General features: G+C 56.0%; 1 protein-coding gene across 3 annotated transcripts in view; it reads right to left on the bottom strand.

Annotated features, from left to right (window-relative positions):
- The window catches only part of Letm1 (leucine zipper and EF-hand containing transmembrane protein 1), a 26,154-nt gene extending 15,611 nt beyond the window's left edge, over positions 1-10,543 (bottom strand). Inside the window, exons 1-3 of one of the 3 annotated variants that reach the window (XM_048363993.1) lie at positions 10,305-10,543; positions 6,449-6,509; positions 3,510-3,960 (exon numbers count right to left, since the gene is read on the bottom strand). In XM_048363993.1, coding sequence (XP_048219950.1) covers positions 3,510-3,960; positions 6,449-6,509; positions 10,305-10,383 — 591 coding nt within the window. In that variant the 5' untranslated portion in view covers positions 10,384-10,543. The remainder of the gene's footprint in view (positions 1-3,509; positions 3,961-6,448; positions 6,510-10,304) is intronic. The other 2 variants (XM_048363992.1, XM_048363994.1) reach the window with 2 other exon arrangements.
- Positions 10,544-12,326: the final 1,783 nt, after the last annotated feature.

The raw sequence follows: 12,326 nt of genomic DNA, 5'->3' as shown, positions 1-12,326 counted from the left end.
CTTGAACTCAGGGCCTGGGCGCTGGCCCTGAGCCTCTGTGCTGAAGGCTAGTGCTCTACCACTTGAACCACAGCTCCACTTCTGTTGGAGATAAGATCTCAGGAACTTTCCTGCTCAGCTGGTTTTGAACCTCGATCCTCAGATCTCAGCCTCCTGAGTAGCTAGGATGACAGGTGTGAGCCACTGGCACCTGGTACAAAATAGCTTTCTACTGGTATGTGGACAGGAGAACAAAGACTGGCCACAGACACCCCAAGGTGCTGAGATGCAGAGAGCCAGTGGACAAAGGACCCACAGTTGCAGGACTAAGAAACCAAAGCCTTTTTTACTGGGACTGGGGCTTGAACTCAGGTCCTACTGCTCTCAGCTTTTTCTGCTCAATCCTGGTACTGTTACTTGAGCCACATTTCCAGTTCCAGCTTTTTGCTGGTTAGCTGGAACAAAGTCTTGAGGATTTGTTTCTATGGGCTGACTTTGAACCTTAATCTTCAGATCTCAGTCTCCTAAGTAGCTAGGATTACAGGCATGAGCTACTAGTGCCTAGCTCCAAAGAGCCTTATACTCCATTTTTATTTATTTATTTTTGCTGGTCCTGAGGCCTCAACTCTGGCCTGGGTGCTGTCCGGGCTCCTTTTGCTCAAGGCTAGCACCCTACCACTTTAGCCACAGCGCCACTTCCAGCTTTTTTGTGACTTAGCTGGAGACAAGTGTTTCATAGACTTTCCTGCCCCGGCTGGCTTTGAACTGCAGATCCTCAGAGCTCAGCCTCCTGAGTAGTTAGGATTACAAACATGAGCCGCCAGCACCCAACTCCTTATACAGTCTCATTTGGCCCTGGAGGGCTGAGCAGGGGGCACTGGCATCTGAGCCCTCACTCCCGTAAGAGGAAAGGCAGGGGCCCTGGTGAGGAAGGGACAAGGTCAGACAGCTCATGGGAGTGGAGGGACGTAGCACTGCCTGCTGGACACAAAGCCGTTCCCACATCTCATTCCGTAAAAACACTCACCCGGGCTAACATAGAAACCTCCGTAGCACGGTGCTAACACCACAGCTTAAACTCGGGTTTCTCATTCCTGTTCTACCTTCTTCCTCACACTACGACTTGAGCCACACCTCCCTTTACCCTAGCCTTTTGCTGGTTAATTGAGATGCAATCTCATGGACTTTTCTGTCCAGGCTGGCTTTGAACCATAATCCTTCAGTTTTCTGATTAGCTGGGATTACAGGTGTGAGCCACTAGCACCTGGCTGACACACACACACACACGTGCATGAGTACGCTCACTGTGCAGGCCCTGAACACTACTTGTCTGGGAACCTGCCGTTCCTTCCTGTGAGGCCTGGCGTGGTGACAGCAGTGCCCGTGGCACGCAGGCCTGAGGCACCCCGCGGCTGGGACACGGGTCAGCAAGGCAGGCACGGGAACAGCACAGGATGCAAGGCAGATAAGGGGAGGGCATCCTTGGGCATCCCCCAGGAAAGAGCTCCATCGGGCACGGCACACTCGAGCCCACCTTTGGCTTTAGAAGGACAGTGGACATGAGGCGGCAGGGCCTCTGGCCACAGCCCTTCAAAGGGTGGTAGGCAATAGGACCTGGCATGATTCAAGAGCTGGGAAGTCTGCTGCAGGCTGCAAAAGATGGTAGGAGCTACCGAAACCTCAGCCTGGGCCGGCTGGGCTGCCCTGCCCTGCAGATGCTTGAGAATGACATGGAGGAAACAAGTGGGAGAGAAGCATCAGGGCAGGGGAGAGCAGCGCAGGCTGGGGCAGGCCTCCTGGGTTCTCAGGGGGGAAAGGGTGCCACCTAGGCCACAGGACCACGGAACCGGAGACATCACTGCCCCTTGTGGGAGATGACAAAGGGGCACCTGTCTGGAACTCAAATGCCAGACACGCCCTGTGGTGGACTGCTTTACAGGATTTCCCCCATGCTGTCAAGGCTGCCACAAACTAGAGCAATCTCAGTAGTCTGCAAGGGACATCAGTGGGAAAATGGAAGACTGAATCAAGGTGGGGTTAAGAGATCGGAGCAGGGACAAGTATACCAAGATGAAGTGTTAGGGGCCTGGGGTGGAGGAACACTGTCTGCACCATCTCTGCAACTGCAAATCTAAGACTATGCCCAGGTGAAAAGTTCATTTCAAAATAAATGAACTGTGAGCCCACACCAAGGTAATGGAACCTCCCAGTGGACAGGACTGACAAGGCTCTGAGCAGAGAGGCCCGGGGAGGCCATGCTTGGGAGGGCCTCAGAGTTCCTCAGCTCTGGGACCTAACAGCCACACCGGGGCAAACAGCATCTCTACTCCAAAACAGGGCCAGCACCGAAGCCACACGGTGCTCCTGCAGGCGAGATCCCCAGAGCACACACACAGTCCAAAACAATGGTGGCAGGCAGGGTCCACAGGCAAGACCAGATGCAGGTCCCACACAATGCCAGAAAACAGAAATGCTAAATTCAGGCGTGAAGTAGGTCAGTCTATTCAAAACTGTTCAACACTTAAAAGGAACAAGACCCAAGAAAAGACTTTCAATTAAAAAAATAACAGAGGGGCTGGGAATGTGGCCTAGTGGCAGAGCGCTTGCCTCGCATACATGAAGCCCTGGCTTCAATTCCTCAGCACCACATATATAAAAAAAGTCAGAAGTGGCGCTGTGACTCAAGTGGCCAAGTGCTAGCCTTGAGCAAAAAAAGAAGCCAGGGACAGTGCTCAGGCCCTGAGTTCAAGCCCCAGGACCGGCAAAAATAAATAATAAATAATTAAAAACAGAATTTCTTCTTCTTCTTCTAAGGCTTGAACTCAGGGCCTGGCACTGTCCCTGGGCCTCTTTGTGTTCAAGGCTAGCACTCTGCCACTTGAGCCACAGCACCACTTCTGGCCTTTTCTGAGTAGTTTCTTAGAGATAAGAATCTCATGGACTTTTCTGCCTGGGCTGGCTTTGAACCGCGGTCCTCAGATCTCAGTTTCCTGAGTAGCTAGGATGACAGGCGTGAGCCACAGGTGCCCTCCTAGAATTTCTTGAGTTAACAATATAGTTATAGACAAGAAGCCCCAGTGTATGATTAAACTAAGATGTTTTTGGCTGAAAAGAGACTGAGAAAAATTGAAGGAAGAAACCCTAGGCTGCAGCCCCGCCATACAAAGGTAGGCAGGCGCTCTACCACTGCGCCAGGCTCCAGCCTGAGGCCCTGAGACAGGTAATTGGAAAACCCTGCTTCATTGTGACCCGGGGTCTTCAGCAATCCCTGTGGCTCCTTGGAGGGCCAGAGTGGGTGTGCAGGCAGACCTAGGAGCAGCGAAGCGGAGAAGGTACCCTGGGGCCAGAGCGCAGCACCGGGCCGGGGGAGGCCAGCCACAGCCCTGAGTGAGTGGTCTGGTGGACCTGAAGGGGCAGGTCCAATAGTTGCAGGCTTTGCTAACTTTCTCTTTCCCAGCGGAGCGGAGAACGTGCCCGCCATGGCTGCCAAGGCAGCCCTCCTCCGGCGACAGAGGCCGCAGGCACCGTACCTGCCTGCGCTCTCGGCGCGTCAGCGTGTGGCCATTGAGGATGCGCCACAGCATGCGCGCGGCAATCTTGGTATCGATCCAGAGCAGGCGGAAGCCGTGGTAGTAGTGCTTCAGCTCATCTAGAACCTTCTGCCCAAGGGACTTCTTCACCACCACCTTGGTGGGCGGGCTGTACACAGGGCCACCCTCCTCCAGCTTCTTGTTCTTGTCCTTTAAGGACTTGAGGGACTTCTCCACCACAGAGTCATCGCGGTGCCAGGGCGAGGAGTGCCAGCCCCGCACGGGAAGGTACTGAGGTCCTGGGACAATCAAGCTCACGGAGGCAGGCATCCATGGCAGGCTTGCTCCCGGGCACAGGCGCTCGGGTCTCAAAGTCCAGCTGCCGAGGGGCTCACCTCTGAAGCAAAGGTGCGCAGGGCGGGTTGGTGCGCAGCGGCCAGAGGGACCATTCCTGGAGAAGGAAAAGCAAAGAGCAGAGATGAGAAGCTGGGCGCTAGAGGCTCACACCTATAATCCTAGTTACTTGGAAGACGAAGATGTGAGGATCGTGGTTCGAAGCCCGCCTGGGCAGGAAAGTCCATGAGACTCTCATCTCCAACTAACCACCAGAAAACCAGAAGTGGAGCTGTGGTTCCAAGTGATAGAGCACTTGCCTTGAGCAAAACAGCTCAGGGACAGTGCCCAGACCCCAAGTTCAAGCCACAAGACCTTAAAAACAAACAAACAACTAGCCATCTTTGATTGCTCAGGACCATCAAACCACACATCCCATAGGACCACAACCACCCAGGCAACCGTAACTACTTCCTGACACCTGGGACCTTGTCAGGTGTGTGCGAGGCCAGGACTGGGCACAGCCCGGTCAGTCCAGCCTGGCAGTCCCCAGAGAGACACAGCCACAGGATAGACATGTACACAGTGGCAAAAACTTGGCCCAGACTTGCAACCTCTAGTACCCATCACTTGGGAAGGTGTGATGAACTGCTCTGAGATCTGGGGAGGAATGGGGTGGTTAGGAGTCTTCCCTTTGGAGGTCCTCTCTCATCAGAGGTGGCTTTTGCTAGCTGGAAGCACTGAGCGAAGAGGCAAATGTGAGTGCTAGCTCTTCCCTCACAGCGTTGAGGGCGCAGCCCTGGATACCCTAAGTTCCTGCCCCTGCAGCCCTCCACTACTCTCCTACCCTGACGGCATGCTGAGGCAGGAGGCCCACATTCCACGGGCCAACTCCTCCTCTACCGAACACACTCCGCAAGGGCTGCGGACCAGGCGAGACCCAGCAGACCACAGTGGGAAGTCCTCAGCACGTCTCTGCACACACCGGGTCAGGCCCACGGGGCTGCCTGGGACCCCAGCAGTGTTCACCCACAAACTGACTGTGTGAGGAAGCAAGCCACTGCAGCCTGGACGGGGCCGGCCCAGAGGGATATCTCCTCTATGATCTGACTTCCTCCCGCTTCCCCTTTCCTCTTTTTCGGATGAATCATCCATGAATGGGGGAACCCCATTCAGCAAAACCAGCATCTCAACAAGAAATGGACCACTGCGGCGCGCAGACAGCCTGCTTGCTGGCAGCATGAAGTTCTAGCTCTTCCAGGAAGTGTGCTTTTACACCAGGATGCTGACATCCGCATCTACTGCAACCCAGATGTCCTGCTTCATTTCAAGAGCAGGAGGAGTGAGCAGCACCTTCGCAGGGCAGCATCCCGGGGGCTGGTGGTGTCAGCAACACAGGCTTAGCCACCAGGCAAGCAGGCATGGGACACGCGGAGCCCAGATCTGCTGCCCTGCCACAGTCCAAGTTCTGATTCTCATCAAGACTTAGTAAATGCCACAGTTACTCAGGAGGCTGAGATCTGAGCATCGTTAGAGACTCTATCTCTCCAGTTAACTACACACACACACACACACACACACACACAGCTGGACATGGGGTGGTGGCCCTCAAGCAAAACAAGCCCAGACTCAGTGCCCAGGCCGAGTTCAAGCCCCCAGAACTCACACACACATATATAAAAACAAGATCTATGATATTGTCTTGAATCAAAGACACTCCACCTGAGGCCAAGTGCTAGGGGCTCAGGCCTGTCATCCTAGCTACTCAGGAGGCTGAGATCTGAGGATCACGATTCAAAACCAGCCCACACAGACAAATACGTGAGACTCTTATCTCCAATTAAACACCAAAGGTCTAGAAGTGGAGCTGTGTGACTCAGGAGCAGAAAAGCCTGGGGACAGCACCCAAGCCCTGAGTTCAAACCCTAGGACTGGCGCACACACACAAAGATATGGAAATAATTCTTTTAAACAGACAGTATGCTTTAATAAGCGGCTAAGTCTTTATGAATGACTGGTAGGTTTTATTTTAGGGAATTAAATCTGTTTCAGAAAGCACCACTGGGGAATGTTTCTCTGGTTAGATAAGTTAACAGCCTGAAATGAACACCAAACCTACAGCCCCCAGGCGTGAAGAGGAGCTGGGGTGCAGACATGCAGAGGAGGTGGTGCTGAGCCCTGCCTCCCCACAGGAAGCAGGGGAGACATGGAAGGGGGCTAGGCTCTGCTGAGGTGCTCTGAGCTGAGAGCCTGGGGCAGGGTCCCTCCTGACCCTCTCTGACGGTGACCCCAGAGACAGGGCTGGGGTAAGGTGAAGTGTGATTATAACCTTCAAAGCAAAAAAAGAGTTTACTTGTGAGAGAGAGGATGGGCATGGATAAGTCAAAGAAAAATGGCTCCGAAAATAGTAAACTTAACTCCAAAATGGAGAAAACAAACTTGTTTTAATCCTCCCAAAAATATAGAAGAAATAAAAAGACAAAGGTTTTAAAAGCTCGAAACAAAGAAGTGAGATCTGTTCCTTCCCAATAAGCAAGAGTCCCCTCCGCGCCTAGTGCCCCCGAGAAGGCAGGGGCGCAGGTGGGTCTGTGGACACGGTTACTTACTCTCGGCTCGTCGAGCCCACGGTCCTGCAACAACCGAGACAGGCACGGTCCCCCAGACTACCTACGACAAAAACAAAAACAAATTAAGCAAATACCTCTCCAAAGGGGGTTCTGGAAAGTCCTGGGAAACGGGAGCCTCTTTTGCGGAAACCTTCCATGTAAGTTTCCTGAAGCCTTGCTGAGTGCTTCAGTGCAAAGGAGACTCTCCTAGGGAGGAGATGGGGTCTGGAGGTGCTGGGTCTCCCGGTGAAGGGCCCGTAGGATCCCCCAGCAAGCAGATGGGGTCTAGAGGTGCAGGGTCTCCCCCTTCAAGGCCTGCAGGATCCCCAGTGAGGAGACAGAGGTTGAGGGTGGCGGGTTCAGGGCCTGCAGGCTCTCCTAGTGGGCAGTCCTCCCCGCACCTTCAGCTTCACGGGGCAGAGGCCAAAAGCGTACATGAGTCCTAAAGAGTGGACAACCCTTCACACATAGCAGCAATTCAAGGCCATGGACTGAGAATCACTGGAAAAATAAATGCCAAGAGGACCTATTTCCAATAGAAGCGGACACTTAGCAGCTACTCACCCCGCCTACAGGCTGCTGTGTGCTGCAGGCAGGGGACGCCCCAGTGCGGGCGCAGGTGCAGACCCGGGTGCAGGCACGGGGCCGCGGACCTGGGTCAGGCTGGCCCGTGCAGAAGCCAGCAGCGTGGCGGGTGATGTCCTTTCACCCCAACCACTCGGGCAGTGGGAGCAACACCAAGGACATGGAGGACACAGGCTGCCACTACGTCATTAATAGGAGACAGCTCTCAGGTGCTAACAGGGAAGGACTTTGCAGACTAGTTAAACTGGCAGCTGGGTTCACAAAATCCTGTCACTCCCATTCACAATTTATAAGGAAAACATGTTACATTCTTACAAGTATCAAGTGTTACATTGTAAGTTAAATTAACAACAACAACAAAAAAAAAAGAAAGAAATAAACAGAGCAGGAGTACACCAAACCTTTCCATCTTCTAACTCCCTGCACAGCAGGTTAGCAGGACAGCACTTCCTCCCTAGCCAAGCCCCTGCCCCTCCAGGACCTGGATCACACAAAGCAGGTAGCCAGGGAGGACCGTGTTCTAACCCTTCTGATCCACCAGCTTCCTTGCTAGGTTCTCCCCAAGCCTATAGAACCCACAAACCTACAGCTCTCCAGAGAAACCCTGGGTCAAAGCCATGCAGGGTGATGGGGCTCAGTAGTTTTGTGCCCCATAAGCAGCAGCTTGGTCCCTACTACAGGCTACCTTCACTTCTATGGGGTACAAATTTTGAACTTTCTATAGCCCTTGTTTTTTGTGTGTTGGTCCAGGAACACAGTCCCTGAGCTCCTCTAATTTGCTCAAGGCTAGCATTCTACCACTTGAGCTACTGCACTACTTCCAGCTTCTTCTGTGATTAGTTGGAGATAAGAATCTCACAAACCAGGTGCTGGTGGCTCACCCCTATAACCCTAGCTACTCAGGAGGCTGAGATCTGAGGATCATGGTTCAAAGCCAGCCCAGCCAGGAGAGTCCATGAGACTCTTACCTACAATTAACCACCAGAAAACAGGAAGAGGTGCTGTGGCTCAAAGTGCCTTGGGCAAAAGAGCTCAGGAATAGTGCCCAAGCCTCAAGTTCAAGCCCAACGACCAACCGACCAAAACCCAAAAGTCTCACAGACTTTCCTGTCTGGGATGACTTCCAAAGGCAATCCTCTGATCTCAGCCTCCTGAGTAGCTAGGGTTATAGGGGTGAGCCACTTGTGCCAAGCACCTTTTTGATTGCATGCTGAAACTACTCACAGATCAGAGAAGTGATACACTGTTAGTTTACCACACCTATCACAAGTGAGCAGACAGAGGAGGAAGCATAGGGTGAGGCCAGGAAAGTCCTGAGTGCCCATACTTCCCATAGCTGCCCTGCACCCTTGGGAGGCCACACTGATCAGTCCAGGAGTCCAGGCCACGCCCTCTGCCCCCTGAAGTGGAGTAAAGTTCTAACCTCTAATCTCTATATATCTATCACAGCCTCTCCTAGAGTGACCTAGGCCTTCTGGGGTCCCTTACTAGTGTAACTCGGTAGGCTGGGAAGGGGCTTTTTTTCTGTGGGTTTAAGGGTATTATTAAGGGGCATCAGCATGGGTACTACAGCCTCAGGAAAGAAGCAGCTGGGCCCAGGTGCTTGTGGCTCATGCCTGAAATCTTAGGCACTCAGGAGGCTGAGATCTGAGGATCACAGTTGGAAGCCAGCCCAGGAAGAAAAGTCCACGAGACTCTAATCTCCAATAAATTGCCAAACGAGCCAGAAGTAGAGCTGTGGCTTAAGTGGTAGAGCACTAACCTTGAGTGAAGGGAACTCAGGGACAGTGCCCAAGTCCTGAGTTCATGTCCCAGGACAGCAGGAAAAGAAGAGGACAAAACTATTTCTTATGTTATACTTTCCTGGCCTGGTTTTCAGGAGACCCTCTCCACCCCTCAACCCCAAATCTTCTACCTCCTCCCAGGTAATCCCATCCCTGACTTGGATAGCCTGCAGGACTCATGGGCCCTCTCAACAGATCCAAAGACTCCTGCCACTGCAGTCTCTGATGGTAGCTTCTCTTCCACCTAGTTCTTACTGTCCACTTTTACTGTGCAGTATTCCTCCCAGAGGGCAGGGTGGAGAATAAGAAATCTGACAAGCTCACCTCAGCCTGGCAATTAAGGCCAACACAAACAGTGATAACTCATCTTGATGTGATGAGAAAGTCACTTCAACTCTGTGGCCCTCAATCCTAGACTCAGCATTCCCTGTTTAAGTACTGAAAAATACAAACTCACTATCAAGGAGAATAGTATCTCTCCACAAAGAATAGTCATGACTACAGAAAATATTCTTGGGGCTGGGAACATGGCTTAACGGTACAGTGCTTGCCTTGCACGCATGAAGCCCTGGGTTCGATTCCTCGGCACAACATAAACAGAAAAGGCTGGAAGAGGCGACGTGGTTTGAGTGGTAAGAGTGCTAGCCTTGAGCAAAAAGAAGCTGGGGACAGTGCTCAGGCCCTCAGTCCGTGCCCCAGGACTGGCAAAAAAAAAAGCAAAGCAAAGCAAAGCAAATATTCTTAAGCCTGGAACAATGAGACCATCAAAAAAATCAAGTAAGGGGCTGGGATGTGGCTTAGTGGTAGAGCGCTTGCCCAGCGTGCAGGAAGCCCTGGGTTCAATTCCTCAGCACCACATACACAGAAAAAGCCAGAAGTGGTGCTGTGCTTCAAGTGGTAGAGTGCTAGCCTTGAGCACAAGAAAGCTCAGGGAGAGGCCCGGAGTTCGAGCCCCAGGACTAGCAAAAAAAAAAAAAAAAAAAAAGTAATTTCTCAGCCATAGTAAACTTGCCACAGAAACCAGAAGTGGCGGGAGTGCACTGCCACCACCCTGCGCACACCAACAGGTAGAGGCCGGGCGGGAGGCTGCCCCGACCTGCACCGCCTTCCACCCACGAGCCGGCCCTGCCGGCCTCACGGGCACAGCCACGGCGGGCGTGCTCCTCCGCTCGGCCTCGGGAAGCCCACCGTTTTCCTGGCTTCCTCGCGTTCCTTCTGCTTCCACCACACGGAGGGCGAGCCCGTCGGCACAGGCCTCGGAGGCGGGCCGACTCTGGGTCCTCACCCGGCCGGCCGCCCCACCCCGGGAAGCCTCCGGGGCCGCGGGAGGCCGCAGGGCACACCGGGGCTCGGGCGGCTGAGGTCACCCCGGCGCCGCCCAGGCCGGGAGGCTCGGGGGACGAGCGCGGCGGGAGCGGGGACGAACCGGCGCGGCCGGCGGCCAGCTCCCCGCGGTCGGCGGCGCCCGAGGCGGACCGGCTGCTTACCCCACGGGGCGGCCGCGCCCGGCAGCGGGAGGCGGACGGGCCCCCGGCCGCGGCAGCTCCGGAACAAGATGGACGCCATGCGCGGGCCGCGGCGGCGGTCGGGGCTCTCGCCGTCCCGGCGGGGCCGGGGCCTGGGCTGCGCGGACCGCCGGCCGTAGCGCTGGGCTCTCGTCAGCGGGCGCTCAACGCAAGGACCCGGCACCGGCGGCGGCCATGTCCCGGCACGGACGTCCGCGGGCGCGGGGCGGGGCGGGGCGGACCGGCCGCCGCTCCCATTGGCCCCGCGGACGCCCGCGGCCAGCAGGTGAGGGGCGGGCCCGCGCCGCCGACTACCGGTCCCGGCATGCACCCGGCCGCCGAGCCTCACGGGGCGCGGACTACAGATCCCGGCGTGCATCGGGAGTTCCGTCCTCGCCGCGCACAGACTACCGGTCCCGGCGTGCACCGGGCGGCCCGCGGGCTGACGGCCAGCCGAGGCGCGCGCCGGCAGGGACTACGGGTCCCAGCGTGCACCGGGGCGACGGAGGACTACGGGTCCCAGCGCGCACCGCGGCGGGCACGGCGGTTCTCGGTGAGCCCCCGGCGGGCGCCCGGGCTCCGGTCGACGGTGCGGTGCGTGCGGGGGGGGCGGGGGGGGCTGTGTCTGCCTTTCTGAGCGCGAGCGGAAGCGCCGGCGACTGCGGGCGGGCCACGGTCGTGTCGGGGGCCGGCCCGGCACCGCACGTGGCGAGGCTCCGGACAATAAGGGCCCGCTGGGTCCGCGACCCCCTCCGGGGGCGGGACGGGAGGCCGCGCGCGTGGGTCCCCGCGCTCCCGCGGGCCGCAGAGACCTCCCCCCGCCCCCGGGACGGTGTCGGCCCTTCCCCGAAGGACACTGCACGCTCAGCTCTGCCTTCCCCAGCTCACGCTTCTCCTGGCTGCGGCGAACGCGTCGGGTCCGGAGCGGGGGGGGGGGGGTGAGGGGGGGTCCAGGGTGCCCGGTATAGTGGAGCTGGGCGGGCAGACGCCTAGGTCTCCGGAAGTACACGCGCGCGTGCACACACACACACACACACACGTGCACCGCCTGGCCAAAGCCTTGTCTCTGCCCAGCCGACACCACCCCTGCTCCCTCCAGGAGAGAGCTACAGGGCAGCCGCGGCCACCGCCACCATCTGTTTAGTTGTTTGTTTTTGTCAGCCGTGGGGCTTGAACTCTGGGCCTGGGCCCTGTCCCCGAAGCTCTTCAGCTCAAGGCTAGAACCACCATTTGAGCCACAGCGTCACTTCCGCTTTTCTGGTGGTTAGTTGCAGATAACAGTCTTTGGGACTTTCCTGCCCAGGCTGGCTTTGAACCTCCATCCTCAGACCTCAGCTTCCTGATTACAGGCGTGAGCCACCTGCTCCCTGCTCCCCGCTTCTTTTTTGTTTAAAGCTTTGGCTATGCTAGGAATGTGAGGACCTGCCTAGGACCCTGTATTCCAGTTCTCCCTTTCCCAGCCCTACGACAACCTGGCACACCAAGCTCTTCCCTAGGACTTCATTGCTTCCCATTCTCAGCCATAGCTGCTCTCAGGCCCCCTTTTTTTTTTTTTGGCCAGTCCTGGGCCTTGGACTCAGGACTCAGGGCTTGAGCACGGTCCCTGGCTTCTTCCCGCTCAAGGCTAGCACTCTGCCACCTGAGCCACAGCGCCACTTCTGGCCGTTTTCCATATATGTGGTGCTGGGGAATCGAACCGAGAACTTCATGTGTAGGAGGCAAGCACTCTTGCCACTAGGCCGTATTCCCAGCCCCAGGTTCTCTTTTTTTTTGCCAGTCCTGGGGCTTGAACTCAGGGCCTGAGCACTGTCCCTGCCTTCTTTTTGCTCAAGACTAGCACTCTGTCACTTGAGCCACAGTGCCACTTCTGGCTTTTTCTATATACGTGGTGCTGGGGAATCGAACTCAGGGCTTCATGCATGCGAGGTGAGCGCTCTTGCCACTAAGCCATATTCCCAGCCCTCTCAGGCCCTTCTTGTCCTGCCCTCATGAGATGTTCAAGTG

This window comes from Perognathus longimembris, chromosome 16 (genome assembly GCF_023159225.1).
Source record: "Perognathus longimembris pacificus isolate PPM17 chromosome 16, ASM2315922v1, whole genome shotgun sequence".
NCBI lineage: Eukaryota > Metazoa > Chordata > Mammalia > Rodentia > Heteromyidae > Perognathus > Perognathus longimembris.
The sequence above is the reverse complement of the archived record's forward strand: the minus strand, read 5'-3'. Positions and strand labels throughout refer to the sequence as shown.